This window comes from Crocodylus siamensis, chromosome 5 (genome assembly GCF_052110815.1).
Source record: "Crocodylus siamensis isolate JL-2025a chromosome 5, ASM5211081v1, whole genome shotgun sequence".
NCBI lineage: Eukaryota > Metazoa > Chordata > Crocodylia > Crocodylidae > Crocodylus > Crocodylus siamensis.
Genome location: NC_143399.1, coordinates 13,261,717 through 13,281,649, shown reverse-complemented (window position 1 = coordinate 13,281,649; position 19,933 = coordinate 13,261,717). Strand labels below are relative to the sequence as shown.

At 43.4% G+C, this 19,933-nt stretch overlaps 1 protein-coding gene across 3 annotated transcripts in view; it reads left to right on the top strand.

Moving 5' to 3' along the window:
- Window positions 1-19,933, top strand: part of OMA1 (OMA1 zinc metallopeptidase) — a 36,006-nt gene that overhangs the window by 6,942 nt on the left and 9,131 nt on the right. For all 3 annotated transcript variants that reach the window (XR_016442504.1, XR_016442505.1, XM_090048427.1), the window contains exons 6-8: window positions 531-659; window positions 2,221-2,295; window positions 9,924-10,073. Coding sequence is in view for 1 of the 3 variants with exons in the window: in XM_090048427.1 (XP_089904553.1) it covers window positions 531-659; window positions 2,221-2,295; window positions 9,924-10,073 (354 nt within the window). In the remaining 2 variants the exon portion in view is untranslated. The remainder of the gene's footprint in view (window positions 1-530; window positions 660-2,220; window positions 2,296-9,923; window positions 10,074-19,933) is intronic.

Sequence of the window (19,933 nt, the reverse complement as noted above, 5' to 3'; positions counted from 1 at the left end):
ATGTTGCTGCCGGGCACGTGTCTGCATGTGTGTCTGGGATTGCAGTGGAACAGCCCTGGCTGGCAGGGGGCCCTGAGGTCAGGCTATCAGCCCAAGGCTGCTGCCCCCAGCTCAGCGTGCTGCAGAGGGGCTGGCTGGGGCACAAGGTTGCTTCAGTGTGCCCCAGCCAGCCCCTCCAGCATGTACACATGTGCAGCTGCAGTATTTTATTCTACAGCAGGATAATACTGGTATTTACAAGTACTGTCCTGCTGCAGAGTAAGATAGGTTCCTCCAGCCTAACCAGAGCACATATGTAGATGCCAAGATGTTTACTGGACACCTAATTAGTCTACTGCGCAATAAATGTCTTGTGTAGATGTGCCCACTTAGGAAAAGTCTACCTCCTTTAAAAGAGCCATTTTCACCCTATGACAGGAGCATCTGGATGTCTAAGATAGACCATTCTTTTCTATCTTAAATATGGAAAAACACCAAGCAATCAGCATATGAGAGGAAATGATTGAAAACAGCACTGTTTTTGTTTTCAGGCAGAAAAGGCCAGTCTGGTACACTTCGTGGATTTTCTGTCACTCATCTTTCTCACTATGATTTGGGCCATTTGTCCTAGAGATAGCTTGGCAATTATTGGCCAGTGGATCCAGAGCAAGATGCAGGAGGTAAGACAGTATCTATGGGACTGCCGTACTAGCTAGTTACAATGTCTGGTTCAGTAACTGGTATCACAGAATGGAAGTATGCCTTTAAAGCAGGATGCATGCTTGGTTTATGCATGAATGTCTACTTCAGTCTCTCCTTCAGTGATAAAAGGTCTTCTGCCACTGCATAAGGTGGCTTACTGCAGTGATTCCAAACAGGCAGATCTTGGCTTAGGTAAAATCTACTTTAGTGTGGAATATTGAGAGAAAACCAGGGGACATAGAGGCAGATTGCAAGACTTCATATCATAGTCTTGGGATAGTTCATAGCTCTTTCATAGCTCTTTCAGTAGGCAGAAAATCTTTGAAATTCTTTAAAAACAGTGTTGTTATCTGCCATGTCTTTACTACCTTGTTCTTACTTGGCGTACAGGTGCTGTACTTACCTGCCTCTGATCCCAACCTTGTTGTCCACAGAAAAGCCCCTTACTATTCCTTTGGTGAATTATTTTGGTTACCTTCCAGAATACATTTATAGAAAAGCTAGTGACTGCAGATTTCTTTATGTACAAATTGCCAGACCTGCTTGCTTAGTGATTACTTTTCATAGTTCTTTTTCCTGACATATGAAGGAAGGAAACATTTCATATTCCAAATACTTTCCATCTGTGAGTCAGCTACAGGAAGAGCTGGCAGAAAGCGTTTCTTTAATACACGTGTAGTAGACTCCTTCTGTCTGGTTGTATTTCCCAATTGATGGCCAGCCCAGAGAGTCATACTATTATGCTGCCTCAGTAGAGCAAGCCATTTCAACAATCCATAATTTTCCTTCATCAATTCAAAAAGGATGTGGAGAAGCTTGAAAGAGTCCAGAAGAGAGCCACGCGCATGATCAGAGGTCAGGAAAACAGACCTTACGATGACAGGCTGAGAGCCATGGGGCTCTTTAGCCTGGAAAAGCGCAGGCTCAGAGGTGATCTGGTGGCCGCCTATAAGTTGATCAGGGGTGACCACCAGGATCTGGGGAACGTTTGTTTACCAGGGCGCCTCAAGGGATGACGAGGTCGAATGGTCATAAACTCCTGCAAGACCGTTTCTGGCTGGACATAAGGAAGAATTTCTTTACTGTCCGAGCCCCCAAGGTCTGGAACAGCCTGACATCGGAGGTGGTTCAAGCACCTACATTGAACACCTTCAAGAGTAAATTGGATCTTGCTGGGATCCTATGACCCCAGCTGACTTCCTGCCCTTTGGGCGGGGGGCTGGACTCAATGATCTTCCGAGGTCCCTTTAAGACCAAAGCCTGACATTGATGCAAAGGGAAAGATTAGAGAGAAAGTCTTTTACTTTGTTTGTGATCAGCTTGTTTCACTCAGCAGTGATTAGCATCTTTACTTTTAACTCCTCTTTTTAAAACTGACTGGAGTTAAATAGAGTTGCAGAATGCTCTGAGATTCACTGAAGGAAGCACTTTCGCTCTTAGTCCTTAGCAGTGTTTATGTAAGTTTTCAAGTTATGATCACTTCATAAATAGGTGAAAGCAAGGGTTCTGAACTGAGGATCTGAAATATTTCTCTCACAGTTTATGTTTGATAGACCCTACAGCAGAACGCTGGAAGCTGAAGCTGACAGAGTGGGACTTCAGCTGGCTGCAAAGGTAAGAATTATGACTGCTTCTTGTTTTTAACAGTGAAATATCAATTTTTTTTCTCTTTCTGTCTGTTTCCATTGTTATTTGAATAAGTTCTTTACAAATGATGCTTTATGCACAAGTACATTTTGGTTTTGCAGTCTTAGGATTCCTAACATTTTTGCCAGGTGGGGTTTTCTTGAAATCAAGGGGAGAATAAAACAGTCTTCTGGGAAATCCATAGCCATTTTACTAATAATATGTCATAACTGGAATTTGTAAAATTGTGCCTTGTTAACTACAAAGAACACTTTCCACAGGTTTTAGTCCTAATAAGAGGAAAAGCTACTTGTTCTTAAACAAGTGAAAGCTAACTAGTGAATTGTCATGAATAAAATACATATAAATATATTTGCATGATATATATTTTAAAACTCCTGAGTCCTTTAATTTCTGATTATTCAACTAGCTTCCAACTTTTCTAAATGGTGTCAGTAAATTTATGAATTACTTTTGATATGCAAGTTGCTTCATATGTGCAACAGATGAGTGGCACCAAATGATGTGATTCTTCCTAACGTGACTTTCACCCTTGTTTGTATGCTATTTGTAGCTGTTTATTGTGTAATTATTGCACCAGTTCATCCTTTTATCCTTGAAAGATGTCATGACCAAATATAAATAAGAATTTAGGTGTGTTGGTGCTGAATATTGGAATACCTAAAGGTCAAAGTGGAGTTTATAAACCCAATTTGGGAACTTAAGTCCCATGTACTTTAAAATGGATGAGCTTGGTGCCTGGACTTGGAAATTACAACACTCAGGTAGCTGATGGGGGACGGGGATGGGGGGCAGGGGAGGAAGGAATGCCTAAACTAGCCCATAGGAAAGGCAAAGTGAGGGGTGTGCCAGAAATCACACTTCTTTCTGACTTTTGATTTGCAAAAATGTGGGTGCTCAGCAGTCCTGGGTGCCTAACCAAGTTCTTTGGATTGCTCTCTTAGATCTAGGTGTCTAATTTCTACCTAAATTTAATTTCAGATATCCAAATACCTTTTGTTTCTAGTCTTTACTTCTTGCATTAAACAAACTAAGCAGGACCTCTTAGCTCTACCCAAGTATAGTGTTTGGCAGTTTTAGATAACTATGAGAACAGCACCACCTAGAGTTACTACTTCAGAATAAGGAAAATAAATTGGAATTATCATTGCTAGTATATATTTTGAAAACCTCTAAGGTTTAAGCACAAGTGGATAATCTAGGGTTGAAATAATTGCTTTTGATGGTTATTGTAAATCAGAAGCAAAGATCAAGGTGCCTTGTTGGTGTATTGGAAAAATGTCATGGGTAACTAACTTACCAGGGCAAAGCCCTGCTGCTTTCCAAGATCTGTTGTGACACTCCCAGATGCCAACACAAATGCTGATCCATGCTGTCTGCAGCAGCTGGAGGTATTAAAACTTTACAAATATTTTCCAAGATTAGCGTTAAGCTCAGAGGAAAAGAGATCGTCATGGTAAATGTAATGCAACTTTGTCATCAAACCTGGGTGCTTGTTTATAAGTATGTAATTATTGGAGCTCAAAACAGGAGTTGGATTAGGCACTGGTTATGTCTAGAAACAGTCTCTCGTTTGCTGTATGTACTATTTAGGGCAAGTTACTTCAATGTCTGTGTATCTGTTTCCCCGCCACTAAAAGAGGGTGGTAGGATTTTTTCCTTATTAACATTTCAAAAGGCATTTGCACTTCTATAGTGATTTTCTTCCAGAGATATCAAAGTACTGTATAAACCAGACATATGACTGTGGTCTCCATGAAATGATTTTTTTACTTAAGTAGCTTATCTTTTTACCTCAGCTCTTCCACTTGTGTTGCAACCTCTTACTCATCTGTATCAAGAATATTTTATGGTCTTAATCTCTGCGTAGTTGATTTCAGTTATTTATTTTCAAAAGAAATATACAGGAAAAAAAACTACACAACACTGCTTTCTTTCACACGAATGCAAAGTACATAGCAGAAAATATGCAGGTATATGGAGTCCGGAACAGGGGTTGGCAACCTATGGCTCATGGGCTGGATTTAGCCTGCCAAGTCATCTTTCTGCCCTGTGATACTGGCAGCGTTCTAGTAATGGGAGAAGTAGTGACAGCAGTGGCTGGGTCTGTAGCATTGGTTCGCTGCTCCAGAAAGGTTTCTGACTTCTGATTGAGAACTTACATATTCAGTCTTATATAAATGTGTGTTTTGATTTGCAATATCACATGGCCTGCTATGCTTTAATTCCTATTGATATCAAGGGATAAGGGTACTTGCTTTCCAGCTGTATAAAGGATCAATTTTTGCCCTCGGCAAGTTGCAAGTGATCATACCTTCTTAAACATGTAGCATTGTGTCTTACAGGAAAGCCATTGTGGATAATTTTTAGATGCGTGTAATATATTTTAATACTAGTTTCTGGCTTTACAGTGACTCCTGAAAATGCTCTATGTAATGTGGAAGGGTGAGGGAAGTGGGGCAGTTACATATGAGCCAGCAAAGTAGTCAAGGGTAAAAAACCCCACTGAAACAGTGTTTGCAAAATCTGTGCCATAAGCAAAACAAATGTTTGGTGTCAAGGATTTAAGAGTCCCTTTTGAAACTTGCCCATGGCTTCCACATTCCTGGGAAATTTGGTCTTTTCATACTTGTGTCAATACGACCTCTGGGCTGAACTCCCTCATACTTTGCATACTGTGCTATATATATAGATATATGCCCCCCTTCCTTCCCATATATTTTGCTTGTTATCTGCTGGATGCATTTTCTTTACTTTCCCTCCATCACTTACATAACACCAGTATAAAGGGACTGCTTGGCTTTATTCTTTACCCTTTCCTGCTCAGTATGTCTAGTCTGACTTGGTCTCCCTTGGTACCTCTGCTCATGTGACCAGGGCATCTTGTTGCTCTTATCCTTGTGCTGCCCAATGGATGGTGACAGCCCTCTGCAAACTGTTCGGTGTGTGGTGTGCTTGGCTTCCTGTAGTGATGCTTTCTGGAAGCAGAGAATGTTGTCCATGGAGAAGGGAGAAAGCAGTAAGAAGTTCAGAGTCCAGCCAGCTTTTTTAAGCAACGCTTTCAGAAGTCTCATGTACCTTGAAGAGCTTTGCCAGCTCCCTTCCATCACCAGTTTCCTGCATTGATTGCAATCCATGATCCTTTGGTTTTCCTGAGGGTTCTGAATGTAGGAAGTGAGAACCTTTTAAACTAAAATAAGTGTATACAGCAGTGTTTTCCAACCAGTGTGCCGTGGAATTTTGCCAGGACAATGAGCTACAATAGGTATGAAGATCGGGGATGCCTTAACAGGTGTGCTGCAGAAAAGTTTTATTAATGTTAAGTATGCCTTGTGTTGGAAAAGGTTGAAAAACACTGGTATCCAGCATTCCTTTGTAGTACTTCGTATTGATGCTGGGACATACCCTTAACACTGCAGATAGAATTTAACTACAAATATTTTGCTAGTTAAGATGGATAATACTTTTGACTGAGGATCATCATTGCCATAAATGATTTTCATATCTCTGAGTGATCATCGCACTGCAGGCCACTTAACACTTTTTTTAGAAACTTTTTAACATTGCATGTAAAGCCAGTATTCCCAACAGGGTTTTTTTTTAAATTTTGATTGGGTGTGGTGGAGAACCAGTGGGGTGCTTGTCACCCTGGGGCTGTTAGAAGCTCCGTGGGAGCATGCTTGCAGAGAAGCAGGGAAAAGCCTTTTCCAGGAACCATTTTAAAGGGAGAAAGTGGGTGGCAGAACACATTGGGTGTCTGCCACTTTAAGAGCTGGCAGCACGTGTTGCCCCAGCTCTGATGAGCTGCCATTTTAGATCCAGGCCAGCAGAGCTGGAGGCAGCAGGTGCTTGATGCCATGTAAAGAACATCCCCCGGAGCTACTGCTCCCACAACAACTAGGAGGTAAGGGCAAGAGCTTATGGGGATGGCTTGGAGGCTCCTGGTCCTGGGCATGACTTGAAACTGCACCCTGGTGGGGAAGGGTGACCTGGTGGGGGTCGTAGTGGCATAGGAACCCCCAGGAAATGCCAGGCCAGTTACCTCCCTGGTGAAAGGCGAGGAGGGATGCCTTAACCCCAGCCCCCACCTTTGGGTGGGCTATTTAACACCAGAGGCAGCAGAGGGCCAGGAACGCCCTGAGCCCATGTGGCACCTGAGCCTATGTGGGGTCCAAGACCCCAGAGAGTGGATAGTGGGGCCAAGCATGGCTGCGACCACCTGAGCCTGGGTGGGGTATAAGACCCTGAACAGCAAGAATGGTGAGCCAGGCATGCCCTAATGTGGCACCTGAGCCTGTGTGAAGTGCAAAACCCTGGAAAGTGGATAGTGGGGCTAGGCATGGCTGTAGCCACCTGAGCCCAGGTAGAGTACAGGACCCTGGAGAGCAAGAATGGTGAGTCAGGCATGCCGATGAGTGGCACCTTAGCCTGCAGCGGGGTGTTTGACCCCAGATCCCAGCATAGGGAACGGAGTATGTACCTCAGTGGAGGTGGGGTGCAGCGGGGCACCTGATGGGTTGCACCAGAGGAGCAGTTGGGAGGCCATGGAGAGAGGGGCAAGTCAACAGGGGCAGTAGTGTGGCCCTGAGAACACAGGGGCCTGAGATGAGGCCCTGTGAGGAAGAGACATGAAGTGGGCCTGGGGTGAGCAGGAGGCTTGAGGGTAGGTCCTGCTAACATGGGGGGCTGAGTTAAGTCCAGGTAAGCTTTCAGGTGCCTGAGGCCACAGGTGAGCTGGAGGCTGATTGGGTGGGCTGGCAAGTAAATAATGGGGCGAGTCAGAAGCCCGTGATTGCGAGCAGCTGAGTGAGTGACCTGGTGAGAGACCAAAGGCAGAGTCAGACCAGTGTTTTGTGAACCACCCAGTTGCTTGCTCGGATGAAGGCAAAGGGAGATGCCCAAGTTGTTGCACGCTTGCTGGCTGGGGAGTGTAGGGAAAGAAGCCTGAGGACCCTCCGGGTGAGGGCAGGGCGAGTGTGGCTCCGGGGAAAAGGCGAGGCAGTACGAGTGTGGCCCCGCAAGGGGCAGTATGAGAGAGACCGTGTGAGAGGCAGTGGAGCGGGAGGCTTCAGAGAGAGGAAGGTGGTATGAGTGTGGCCCATAATAAGGTAGAATGTGAGAGGCCTAACACTGGTGAGTTGGGCCCAGCCTCGGGCTGGGGCACAGAACAGCTGTTAGAAACATCTGTGAGGCTTGGGATGCAGTACAGGGGTGGTTGGAGCTGCATACATGGGCCTAAGAGAACAGGGCATTGAAAGGGCAGCCTCCTGTCTAATTAAGACGCTAATCATTTAACAACAAGGCATGACAGGTGAGAGAGGTGGGCAGCATGCCCAGAGGCAGCTGGGGGAGTAGTATTGTGGCTTGTCGGGGAGTTCCCATGTTGCCACATTGGGTGTTTTTACAATTTTAAAAATTTTGACTTTTTTTGGTCATGTTTCTTCATAGAGCAAGTCTCAGAATCCTGCTTTCATCCTTTCTGTGTTTTTTTTCTTGTTATCACAGTGCTGTGTAAAGTAGAATTGGGTAGTAAATGATTTCTTTTAGATTCTGTGAAAATATCTAAACAATATCTCACATTCTACCTTATCTCAGTGCGTAGGGCTAGGTGGGGGTGACATACAGCACCAGGACTCAATTCTAGTATATGGAATGTGATCCTGACACACAGGGGCAGTGGTGCCTGCCACTCAAAGGGCGTGTGCAGGCAGCTGGCAGGTGGCTTCACTCCCCAGTTAGGAGTCACATGGCTAACAGGAGACTGCCTGATTGGGAAAGAGGGCTGAGCTACTGACCGTAAGATCAGGCTAGAGCAGTAAAGCCAAGCAGCAGTTGCTGTAGGCAGCCGGAGGCAGAACATCGCCCAGTTGGAGCTGCTCAGGAACATCCGGAGGACAGGTGTGGCAACTATGGGAATGGCAGGAGGTTTATAGTCCTGAGCATGACCTAAAACTACACCCCGCTGGGGTTAGATGGTGTGGTGGTGCTCCTTGTGGCAGGACAGCTTCTGGGAAATGCCACACCTGTGCCTTCCTAGTGAAGGGCGAATATGGGGTGTCAGAAAGCCTTAGCCCTCTCTGCCTTGCAGGTTACCTCATGGAGGGGAAGGGCTAGGGGAGGACACCCTGAGAGAAAAGCACAACCACCCAGACCCCCTCTGGGATGTCTGTGGCAGAGGCCTAGGCCCACCATGAGGGGCCTGAGCCAGGGTTCAGTTAAGTCGACAAGCACCTGAAGCCCAAGGGATGTAATGCCCCAAAGGTCCAGGTATGTCAACAGATGTTTGAGGCCTGCACAGCCATAGGCTGAGGTAGGGGGGCCCAGGTAAGTTATCAGACACCTGAGGCCCAGAGACCTCAACAAGGGGGCACAGTAGAGTTATAGGGGCCTGATGTCAGTGAAGAGTAGGGCATGAAGACGGCCTGAAGTGCTTCACATAAGCTGTCTGGAGTAATGGCCGCCAGCAGCAGTGTAGAGTAGGGCCTAAGACAGTGTGAAGGGCTGCACAAGATGCTGTCTAGGCTGGCCATGCCCAGCAATGCTGTAGAGTAGGGTCTGAAGACGGTCTAAAGGTCTGCACAGAAGCTGACCAATATAGTTAGAATAGGGGGCCTCAGTGAAGGGCTGAGGAGTTAAAGGCCCAGGTGTGTCCAAAGAGGCTTGAGGCCTAGTTTGGACCACTCTGGCCTAACAAAGGGGCCAGGGTAGTAGTGGAAAATTTGCATGCCATCTGTGAGGCATGGGACATGGTACAAGGGGAAGTTCGGAGCTGCGTAATATGTCCTTGGCATTGGGCTTTAAAATGGGCAGCCTTCTGCTTTAAAAACAAACAACTTATTGTTTACATCAAGGCATGGCAGGAAAGTGTAGGTGGGAGGTGTGTTGGCTTGGTGCCTGGCCCTGCTAGTTACCCTTTTATGAATGAGTGTAGTTATGCTGAATATGGCAGGTCATCCAGACTCCAGAGTTGCTCCTATGCCACAGATGCTAGAATAGCAGTAGATCCTAAACTGCATGCCAAAAAATTGGATATTATATCCTGTCTTTGTTTTTCCTCCCTTCCAAAAATTCTTTTCAGTCTTTTCCAGTGCAGGTTCTGGTGGTTGGGAGTAGGGAGACTGGGTTTAATTTGTTCGTCTTGGGTTCTACGCATAGTTGTTGTTAATAAATCACATCTTTCAGCTGCTTATGGTAGTCTGAAACTAAAGAATTATTCAATTACCTTTTGATTAACCATTTGTGTGCCTAGTTAAGTATCAAGCCTTTTCTTTAATTCAGGTGTAATTTTATTGAAGTCAGCGCAGATACAGGGAGGGATATGAGGAGTATCAGGCCCAGAAGTGAATGAGTGACTTTATCTTAGCTGCAACACCCATTTCCTGTAGCTGCATCAGGGCTAAATCTGGCACTGCATACGACCTGTCATTCCTGTTGGTGCGTCTTCTTTGCATTACTTTATTAAGGTAATATACAATTTATAAAGAGTTTAACAAGTGTCTTTTGTTTGACAGAAGCCTTGAAGAAGTTTAAATTAAAAATTTAGGCTGTGGTTCTGACATGCATCACTGTTTCTCTTTCCTGTCTTACTTTTTAAGGCTTGTGTGGACGTAAGAGCAAGCAGTGTATTTTGGCAGCAGATGGAATTAGCAGAAAGCATTCAAGGGCAGCCTAAATTACCAGAATGGCTCTCCACGCACCCTTCTCATGAAAACAGAGCTGAACACTTAGACCGGCTTATTCCAGAGGTAAGCAGAGATTGCAACTTTTTTCTACAGAAGGCTGCTATAGTTTAGTGTTGATTCATGAGCTAATTTTTAGTATTGCATTTATCTTGCTCTCTATCTTAGCAAAAAACTTTCCTTTTTAAAATACCAACCTGCTCAGAGCCTCTATTAGGTGAAGAGAAATTAAACCAGTATTGGTAAATTGTAATTATTCTCTGGACTTCCTAGCTTTTGATTAAGATATAAGATTTTTAATTTGTTAATTGCATTCTTTTTAATCAATACTGGCTTGATAAAGTAACACTGATCTTCTGTGACCATTACCCCTGTTCTGCAAACCAGAATTGGCATTGGGACCCTAAATTATTTTCTCTTTGCTTCCTGGCCCACTTGCCTTAGGTTATCATGCCTTGCCTTCTTGCTTTCTCTTACTGATGTGGTACTGAACGTATCTTGAAGAGCTTTCCTTCAGAAGGATCTCAGATTCCCCAGTAGAAAGTTTCTTAATAGTCCTAGTAATTATGGGCCTCTGTAGATTTTGTAGGCTGCTTTTATCTTTTCATTTCTCTGGCTGTTCCATTGCACGAGAGAGCAAATTCTACCTGACTAATGAAAGGGAGCTAATTCACACAACTGCCTGTCCATCTGCAGCCTTGTCTTTTGTTCTTTCTTTCAAATGCCCACTTAAGAATACCAAATGAGTAACTGGGAATCTTTAATTTGCTCAGTTCCCTATTGGTAGCCGAAGCAAAAATCAAACACTATACAAGAAGTGGCTTTATACTTGAAAACAGTTCTGATTTCATTGGTGTTGGTTTGTATACCTTTCTTAAACGTGATACTTCAGCTATGGAAATGTATCATGGATGATCATATAGGTCAGACTTTCTTTTTATAAAAGAAATAAATGCTGTGGCTGTCTGTTGTGACCCTTATGTGCAGCAGCACATCTATTCTTTTTTTCGAACGCAGTAAGCTTCATTTTGAAACATCCCTCTTCATTCCAAAACATGTGGCTGCCACCTGTATTTTTTTTTAATCCTTGTCAACTACCATGTATGGCCTTTGCTGATTCCATGCTGGAATGATTGATTGGGTGGGGATTTACTGGCATGGGAAATATGAAAAATATAGAGATTCCGTATTACTTCCTGTGACAGAAAAGACTCTCAAGGATCCTCTGATTGGAGGGAGTGTAGTAAATCCTTTAAATGTTGGCGTAAGTCAAAAGAGAGATTGAAGTAGACTGAAGAATGTCTAGACTCTTTCTTTTCAAAATACCTCACTCCTAAAACCATCCACTTCAAATAGATCCTTCTGTGATTTTTTTTTTAAAGCTGTGAATGTTATGAATGTTGAAAAAAATCCATTAGCGTACCTGAAATGGAACATGGTGATTGTTTTAGAGCCATCCTTGTAGTTGGATCTAACCTACAGGTGAAGAATCAGACTTATGAGGAGAGGTTGAGGGAACTGGGCTTATTTAGACTGAGGGGGGTATTAATGGCAGCCTTCAGCTACCTGAAGGGTGTTTGCAAAGAGGATGGAGCTGGACCTTTCTCAGTGGTGGCAGATGAGACCATTGTTCCTTGTTCTGTCAGGTTGCAACAAGGGAAGTTTAGGTTGGATATTAGGAAAATCCTCTTTCGCTAGGAGGATAGTAAAGCACTGGAATGGGCTACCCAGAAAGGTTGTGGAATCCCCATCCTTGGAGGTTTTTAAGACCTGGCTAGACAAAGTCTTGGCTGGGATGATTTAATTAGGGATGGTCCTGCTTTGAACATGGGGCTGGATTAGATAACCTTCTGAGGTCCCTTCCAACCCTAATTTTCTGTGATTCTGATTTCTATTCTTCTGATTCTTGACCCCCTTTTTTTTTTGTACAGGGTTTCTAGGGTAATAGTATTGCTTTATCTGAGGTAGGATGCAGAATCTAAGAGCAAAAAGGAGTGACCTTATGCCTTAAAACAGTGTGGACATTTACCCTGTTAGCCATGCTAGATCTCTTGTACCTTACCAAGTTGAGCAACCCTTTTTTTTTCTACACTCCAGTCCTTTGCAAGAGCAGTCGTTAGGCAGGTGGAGTGGGAAAGGCCTTGCAGTCTTCTTCCCCATGATATTTGAAGAAGAGGAACAAAGGCTTTATTTTATTTTCCCTTTCAAATGTCTTTGGAGTAGGGTACAAGCTGCATTCTCCCCAAAGTGAGTTCGGTGGAGAAGTGCAACTGATACCTCCACAGGTACAGAGAGTTATGGGAAGAGACACGGGAGAGGACTGATGGGGTATGTCTGCATGGCATAATGCAGTACTGTGTACCTCTGAACAAGCTAGCTCTAGTCTTGGAAGTAGTTTATCTTTATAGCCAAGGCAGTATCCTGCTTTTCAGCTGGAGAGATTAGCCCAAATGCAACATCTTGCTAACACAGGTACAGGTTTACCTTGCTTTTTGCTGTACATGTGTTCCTGGAAAACAGTGCATAACTCAAATTTGCATAAAGGGAACCCACTTTACAATGTAACAAATAGGGATACGTTCCAAGACCTCTACTGTACTGACCCCTGAGACCCATTTCTACCACTTTTCCAAGACAATTTTTGTACTCACCAACAGGTCATACAAGCACAGGGCACTATCATAATGGGGATGGCAACTACAGAAACATATGTCACAGACAATGAGTGAGGAGCACAGATCCACACAGGAAACTATATTTTGGTGTGCATCACTCCCACAATGCACCGCACAAAGCAGCTGACTCTGGGCTTCCACCACACCGATTGCACAAGAGTAAATTTACTTCGCATATACCACATTTTTGGAATAAAAAGGGTCATCATGTAAGAGTGAATTTGCACATACTGAACCTGCATAAAGCGAGGGAAACCTGTATTCTGTTTCTAATATACATAGACTAGCTTGGTCAGGCCTAGCTTGGACATCTCTACATGGCAGCGTGTGGTGATGAGTGGTGACATGCTGCCACAGATCTGTGTTTTCTCTGTGTTGGCCAGTTATCAAGGCTGGAAGTCCTATAGCACCATTGTCACTTAACAGCAACAGCTTGTTTTAGCATCTTTATGTTATGGTTTCCTCAGGAGAGCACATTCATCAAACGTTAGGGTTCATCTGTTATACAGGGAGGGAGTAAGCAATAAAAGGTTTTTTTGAAAGTTCCCTGGAATATGTCGTTTGTTTTTTTTTTGAACAAGCACACCCAAGTAGCCATGCTTTGCAATGCAGTTTCCTCTTGGGACCTCTCTGACACAGCTCTGAATGAGTCAGCTTGAGCACCAAGCGGTATAGCTGCATTAGTGTGGTGTTCGGCCTAGGCTGATTAGTCCTGCTGTGAGGCTAATTAGGGGTGCACCGATAAAGATTTTCTTGGCTGATTAACTATAGCTGATTATTAACCAGCCATATTGGCTGATGCTGATCCTATAGCTGATTTTACAGAAATTCAGCCTGGCAGCTTGGAGCGCAGCACCCGGCCAGTAAGTTTGTGGTGGGGAAGGGGCATGGAAGGGGCCAGCTTGAGGTCCCCATGGTGAGGGAGGGAGTGGGTCAGGGACAGGTGCTGCCCAGCCAGGACAGTGAATGTGAGCCTGGGAGTGGGCCAGACCCATGGGCGGCTCGTCTGGGGGTTGTGGGGAAGGGGGGTGTGTACCACTTGGGAAGGCATGCACCCCCAGATTTGTGTACTAGGTGAGGGTGGGCTTCTTACTGTGGGCTCAGGGCCAGGGGCTATATCAGCCTCTTTTTAGTGGGGGAGGGGGGGAAGGAGATGGGCCAGGGCAGGCGGCACTGGGGGGGCTTTGGGGGCTATAGCCACCCCTCCGAGCCCAGCCCCAACCCAGCCCCTCCTTCCGAGAAGAGGCTGGTGCAGCCCCTGGCCACGAGCCCACAGAGGGCAGCCCACTCTTGCCTTGCGCACAGATCTGGGGACAAATGCCACCATGCCTCCCACAGGGGTACATACAGCAGCAGGGAGCCACCCCGGAGGAGCTGCCTGTGGATCCGTCCAACTCCCAGGGTTGCATTCACCTGCTCCACTCCCTCCCTCACCGTGGGGACCTTGATCTGCTGCTTCCCCCCACAGAGTTACTAGCAGGAGCCTGCTCCCCACGCTGCAGGGCTGCATTCTGGGCCACGTGTGTGAGCGTGGCTGCATGCATCGTGGTATAATTATCAGTGACATTATGAGCTACACTGGCCAAAAAATGCCAATTGCCGATAATTTTAATGTTCCTTTTATTGGTGCCGATCCAGTATGCCATTGATATATCAGTGCACCTGTACTAATTATCTCAGGTAGAGTACCATGCTCATGTGATAGTACTGCTTCTGGTACTGAAGTAGCTTGGGCATCTCAGTGTACTCAGTATATTTTGTGGTGTTGGTATATTCTTGAAGGAGTTTCTCTCTCTCAAGACTGGAGAATCTGTGCTGTTTGCAACTAGCTCAAATGATTTTGTGATTTTTGTGACATAATTAAATAACTGTTATTGCAAACCAGCTTCATACAGATTGACAGGAGAAGCCATTAGAAATACATTTTTCTGTTTGTTCTTGTTTTTAAATCCCTGGATAACTTCATGATAAAACTTGTCTATTTCTAATTAAATAAAAATAAGTTACTGGCAGTATGTAACCTAGACATTAATATAAATTGTTCTGGTAACTAGAATGCTCATGTGGAAAATTGGAGAATATAGACATACATCAACCTTTTTCTATTTAAAGATGTAACCATTTCAAAATACCCCTATATGATGCCATGATACAGCTATTTTAATGCAAATGTATTTTAATTTGCCTTTGAGCAAAACAAGATGAATTTATTATAGCTGTTTAATACTATGGTGAGTGGGGAGTCAAGAGCAGCAGAGAACTAGTACTGTAACCCACCTGGAGAATTGCACATCATGTGTAAAACTGATGCTGAAATATTCAGCCATCTACAAATTACAACATGTATTTTGTTTGCTATTTAGTTTGAGTTCTCCACCGAACAAAACTGAAAGGTTAATTTCTGCAATATAAGTTTGTGCCCTGTGCTTCAGTGACAGTCTTTCCTAAACACATTATACTTCTCATTTACTGTTTGGTAAAATGCTTTGCCTTACTGCACACAGCCCTTGAATATAGAGCAGTCTCCTTGAAAGATGTATAATTCTGTGCAAGTTCTCTCCTCCCTCTTTCCTCAGTCTTGTGAGTGGTTAGACTGCAAAAGTGTGAACCACTCTTTTAAATTTGTAATTTTACAGCATTCTCATTTATAGCAAACAGATCAGTTGGACATGACGGTAAACCTCAGGTACTGCACTAGAAAATAGATACAGGATCTGTGTTTATGCTGTGCAAACACTACTTATTCTCCAGAATTTCACTTTGTCTGAGACATGAAGAAAAAGCGAATATTTTACTAGGTGGTATAATTGAATTGGCCTCTGAGTTGCATGAAGGTAACAATCTTGACAGTAACATTTTCTAAAGCAGAGAAAAAAAGATAAGTACTTAGTCCTGGCACATATATATATGATGAGTGTCTACTTCAGGTCCAGAACAAATGGGTTGTTACAAAAGTGCTATTTTGGGAGAAATGAGTTTTAGAAAACATGTTAGAGAAAAGGTGATTTTTTCCCCTCTTTGAAATGTTGTATTATCTGATTGCTGGTCAAAAGCTTTCAATCTATCATGATAATGTTAGAGCAGCTCTGACATGTCTTTTACTGCAGCTTTCCTTTTAAAGGTGGCTTTAATGTTCACAGCGCTATGTAATCTAAGTGTATTGATATGTAACCTAGTTATTGAGAGAGATGACCTACATGAGAGTAGTGGACTGACTATTATATGTCTATAAGCATTCAAGCAGGACTGTCACCAAGAAGACCACGGTCCCAGACAAGCCGCATATCCCTTGCGCCCCACCAGCTTTGAGGAGTTTACAGTTTTTTCCCAGCAAATTACAAGCCTTGTTCTGCCAAGGGCAGGAACTAAGAAGTTAAAGGGCTGTAAACAATTAAAACGACTGCATTCAGGAATGAGTTGGGAGTGATTAAAAGGATTAAGCATGTTTTAAAGGATTTTTCCCCCCTCAGGGTGGGAGAGAGACATGGTTTGTGAGCAAAGGGAACAGACTATGCCAGGTGGACTATAGGGATTTTGGGATGCAGAGGTTTGAGAATCTGGAGTCTACCTTGATGCATTTGAAGAAGATAGATATATAGTAATCTAAACATCCAGGACATTTTTTATTATTTTAAGATTAGTCTTTCTTGTCATTTTCTTGTTTTGGTGTAAGGTATGTTTTTTAATAAGTGGTACCACTGACATCACTGTGGAGGAAATGGAATCGTAGAAACACTGGACTGGGAGGAACCCGAAGAAATCATCTAATTCTTCCCCCTGCACAGAGATAGGATAAGTAAGGCTAGAACAGTTCTAACAATGGCATCTTTAGCTTATTTTTTAAAAGCCTTCAATGAAGGAGATTCCCCAACATTATTGGGTAGGTCTGTGTTAGTGTTTAACTGCCTCGTAGTTAGCGAATATTTTCTGGTAACTTGCAAAAGAAGATTTAGGTTGGATATTTATCCTTTCCTTAGTAGACATGGAAGACAATTGATCAGTGTCATTTTTATAGTAGTTTCCCCCCCTTCCAAATGTAAAGACTATTATCATGTGCCCCCAAGTCTTCTCTTTTATACACAAAACCCAGGTCCTTCAGCCTGTCATCACAGGTCTGGTTTCTGACCTCTTATTTTTGTTGCTGTCTCCTGACCTCTTACCAGTTTGCAGACTGGATGTGTTAGGCAAACTTTCACCAGCCTCCACCAGAGCGGAACAGTTGCATGTTTTACATGTTGCTCTGTGTTAAGATGTCCCAGAATGATAATTGTGGTTTTTTTGCCAGAACATCACATTATTGACTCAGAATCAGTTTGCCGTCTGATGTAACCCACAAATTCTTTTCTGCAGTACTGTAGCTCAACCAGTTATTCCCACTTCTGTGTCAGTGCATTTGACTTATTTTTCCTTAGCGCTATACTTTACATCATCTTTGACTTTCTGATTGTTCATTTTTTGACCATTTCTTTAATTTATCCAGATAAAAACTCTTCCCCAATGCTAGCAATCCCCTTTCACCTAGTGTTATCCACAGATGTTGTGTCCTCTTTACTCCATCATTCAAGTCTTTAGTAAAAATATTGAATAAATCCAAGCCTCTGATGGAACCTGCTTGAAATGCTGTCCTCTTAACAGTGAACTATTGAGAAAGATCTCTTTGAGAGTACTTGCCAACCAGTTGTGATTTCATCCAGATCACATTTTCTGAGTTTGCTTATAAGAATGTGAGATGATGTCAAAAGCCTGACTAAGGTCAAGATACCATATCTATTGCTTCCCCATATCCACTAGGCCAGTTAGCTTGTCAGAAAAGAAAATTGGATTGGTTTGACATGATTTATTCTTGTCAGGTCCGTGTTGTGTTTTTATCACCGTATTATCCTCTCAGTGCTTATAAATTGATTGTTTAATAACTGTTTCTCCTACTTTTCTGGGTATCAGAGTCAAGCAGACTGGTTTTTAATTCCCTGGCTTCTCCTTTTTAAAAATAGGTACCACATTTCCCCTTCTCTAGTCCTCTGAGATTTCTCCCATCATCTTTGAGGTCTTGCAGATACTTTCTTATGGTTCAGAGATGGCTGTGGCTTTTTTCTTAAGTGTTCTGGGTGAATTTCATTGGGTTTTGCTGATTTCCAAGTGGCTCACTTAGCTAATCTGCTCCTTCCCTATACTGACCAGTGTTTTTGTCCCTTGTTAAAATTGTGTTGGGGATTTAGTCACAATTTACCTTTTTTTTCCTGAGCGCGCAAGCAAAGAAGGAGCTGAATACTTCAGTCTCCTGTGTTGTCCATTGTATTTGCTTTCCTTCCTCTTTAAGTAATGGGTCTGTACTTTCCCTGGTCTTGGAACTGTTTCTGCCAATTAGCCTTTCTGATTTTTATCCTTAAGGTCATGCTTTTCCTTTTTTATCTTCAGAGTTTTGGGGTTGGGACATGTCAAACTGCTGAGGTACTCACATTTGGTACAGAGGACTGCAATCCATGACCTGGTCTGAGAACAGTAGAATCATGCAATCCTGTCCCGAAGGCAGTGTTGGCTTGGGGTCTGGAAGTGGTGAACTTGAAATGACCAGGAAGGATCAGAGGTGGAATTACATATGGCTAAAAATTATGCTGTGACCAGGGCCTGCACGCACCCCTCTGCCACAGTGACCATCTATAACTGACTGAGAGGAGGAGGGTGAGGTGCCAAGCAGCTGCACAGACAGTTGTGCTCCAGCCAGCGCTGCTGTATGCGACTAAGGTTGAACCGATTTACAAGCCAGATTCGTAGATCTCGCATTAGTCAGCAAGTACAGTTAAGTCTATGCCTATGGCAATACGAAATACCAACTGATCTTCATTTTGAATGGCTTCTCTTTTGAAGTGCAGTGCAGTACTCTTGTCTTAATATTAGCCTCTGAAAGGTGGTAGCAATATGCCTGCAATGCCCAGGCACATTCACGTATTCCGATAAGTCTGTAACCTGGTTCTTTCTGGGGTCTTTGGCTTTAGTAATTGCTTCTCAGTCATTTATTCTGGCTAAGATCATTCTTTCCAGTCTGTGAAACATATTTTTTATGTGATACTGGTAAGCTGTATGAATTTCATTGGGAACAGCTATATGTTGTCCTCTCGTGTAAACTGATGTGGTTGGTTGTTGGAGACTTGAGTTTTCTAAGTAGCCCTGAGTTGCTGGATTTGTACCTTCAGTATCGCACTCAACTTCAGGTTGGGGGGAATGACTGCATCAGGATGCTATATCTACAGTAACTTATATTCTTTCTGGAAGGCTTTTTAAACAGGTGTGACTGGCACAAAACACCTGTGCCAAGGTGGGGACTGGGAGAAGTGCCAGGGGCACAGGTGTAGGCAAAACCACGCTGTTCTTCAGGTCAGATTCAGTGACTTCATGGGCTGGATCTGGCCTGTGGGTCATATGTTGCTGACTCCTGTTCTCTGTATAGTAAGGAAGTAGAGGTCTTCACCTCCACTTGGTGAAAACATTATCCCTGAGATACTGCATGGACTTCTAATGTTGTGAACTCCAGTATTTCAGATAGACAAGCCCAGGAAAGTAAGATAGGCATTGTGTAGCTAGAAGACTGGAGATTTAAATTGTTATATTAGTTTAAAGGGTTATATTGTCCTTTCCAAGTTATAACCTAAATTTTTATATATATTTTTCTTGCCATGAATAACACTGACTGACATTGATGCAGGCTTGCAGCAGCTTATGTTCTGCAGGGGAACAAGAGAATGCCCTTGGGTCTGTCATTACAAATGTCAGTTTAGAAATTAAATGGTTACTGAAGCAGTGGGATATGTACAGTGAAATTTGGTGAATATTTGGATTATCATCTTGCAAAACAACCAATATCAAACGGCTGTTTTTATTCATAATTTGACTTGACTTGACTTTTTTTCTAACCAAGAGAAATATATGCGTCCTGAACCCAGAACTCTGCTTGTGGTGAATCGGATTGTGTCAATGAGAAAACACTTCTCATGTCACTGGAGCTTGTCTGTTTCCAAAGGCCTGCAGCTGCCATTAAATCCTGTTTGGTTTTTTAGGTTTAGAGAACTTGCGTTCCTTTACTGAAATGAAAGGATTTTTGGTAAGGGGGAAAAATGGTTGCAGAATCTCTTTGTAGAGAAAAATATTAAACTATACTCCTCTTCCTTTTTTGAAAACTGGAGTAGTGCTCTGTTCATGGTAGTTTTTTTGAAGGATCTGAATTTTTTTTTTAAAGCAGTAAACCCTTCCCTGCAG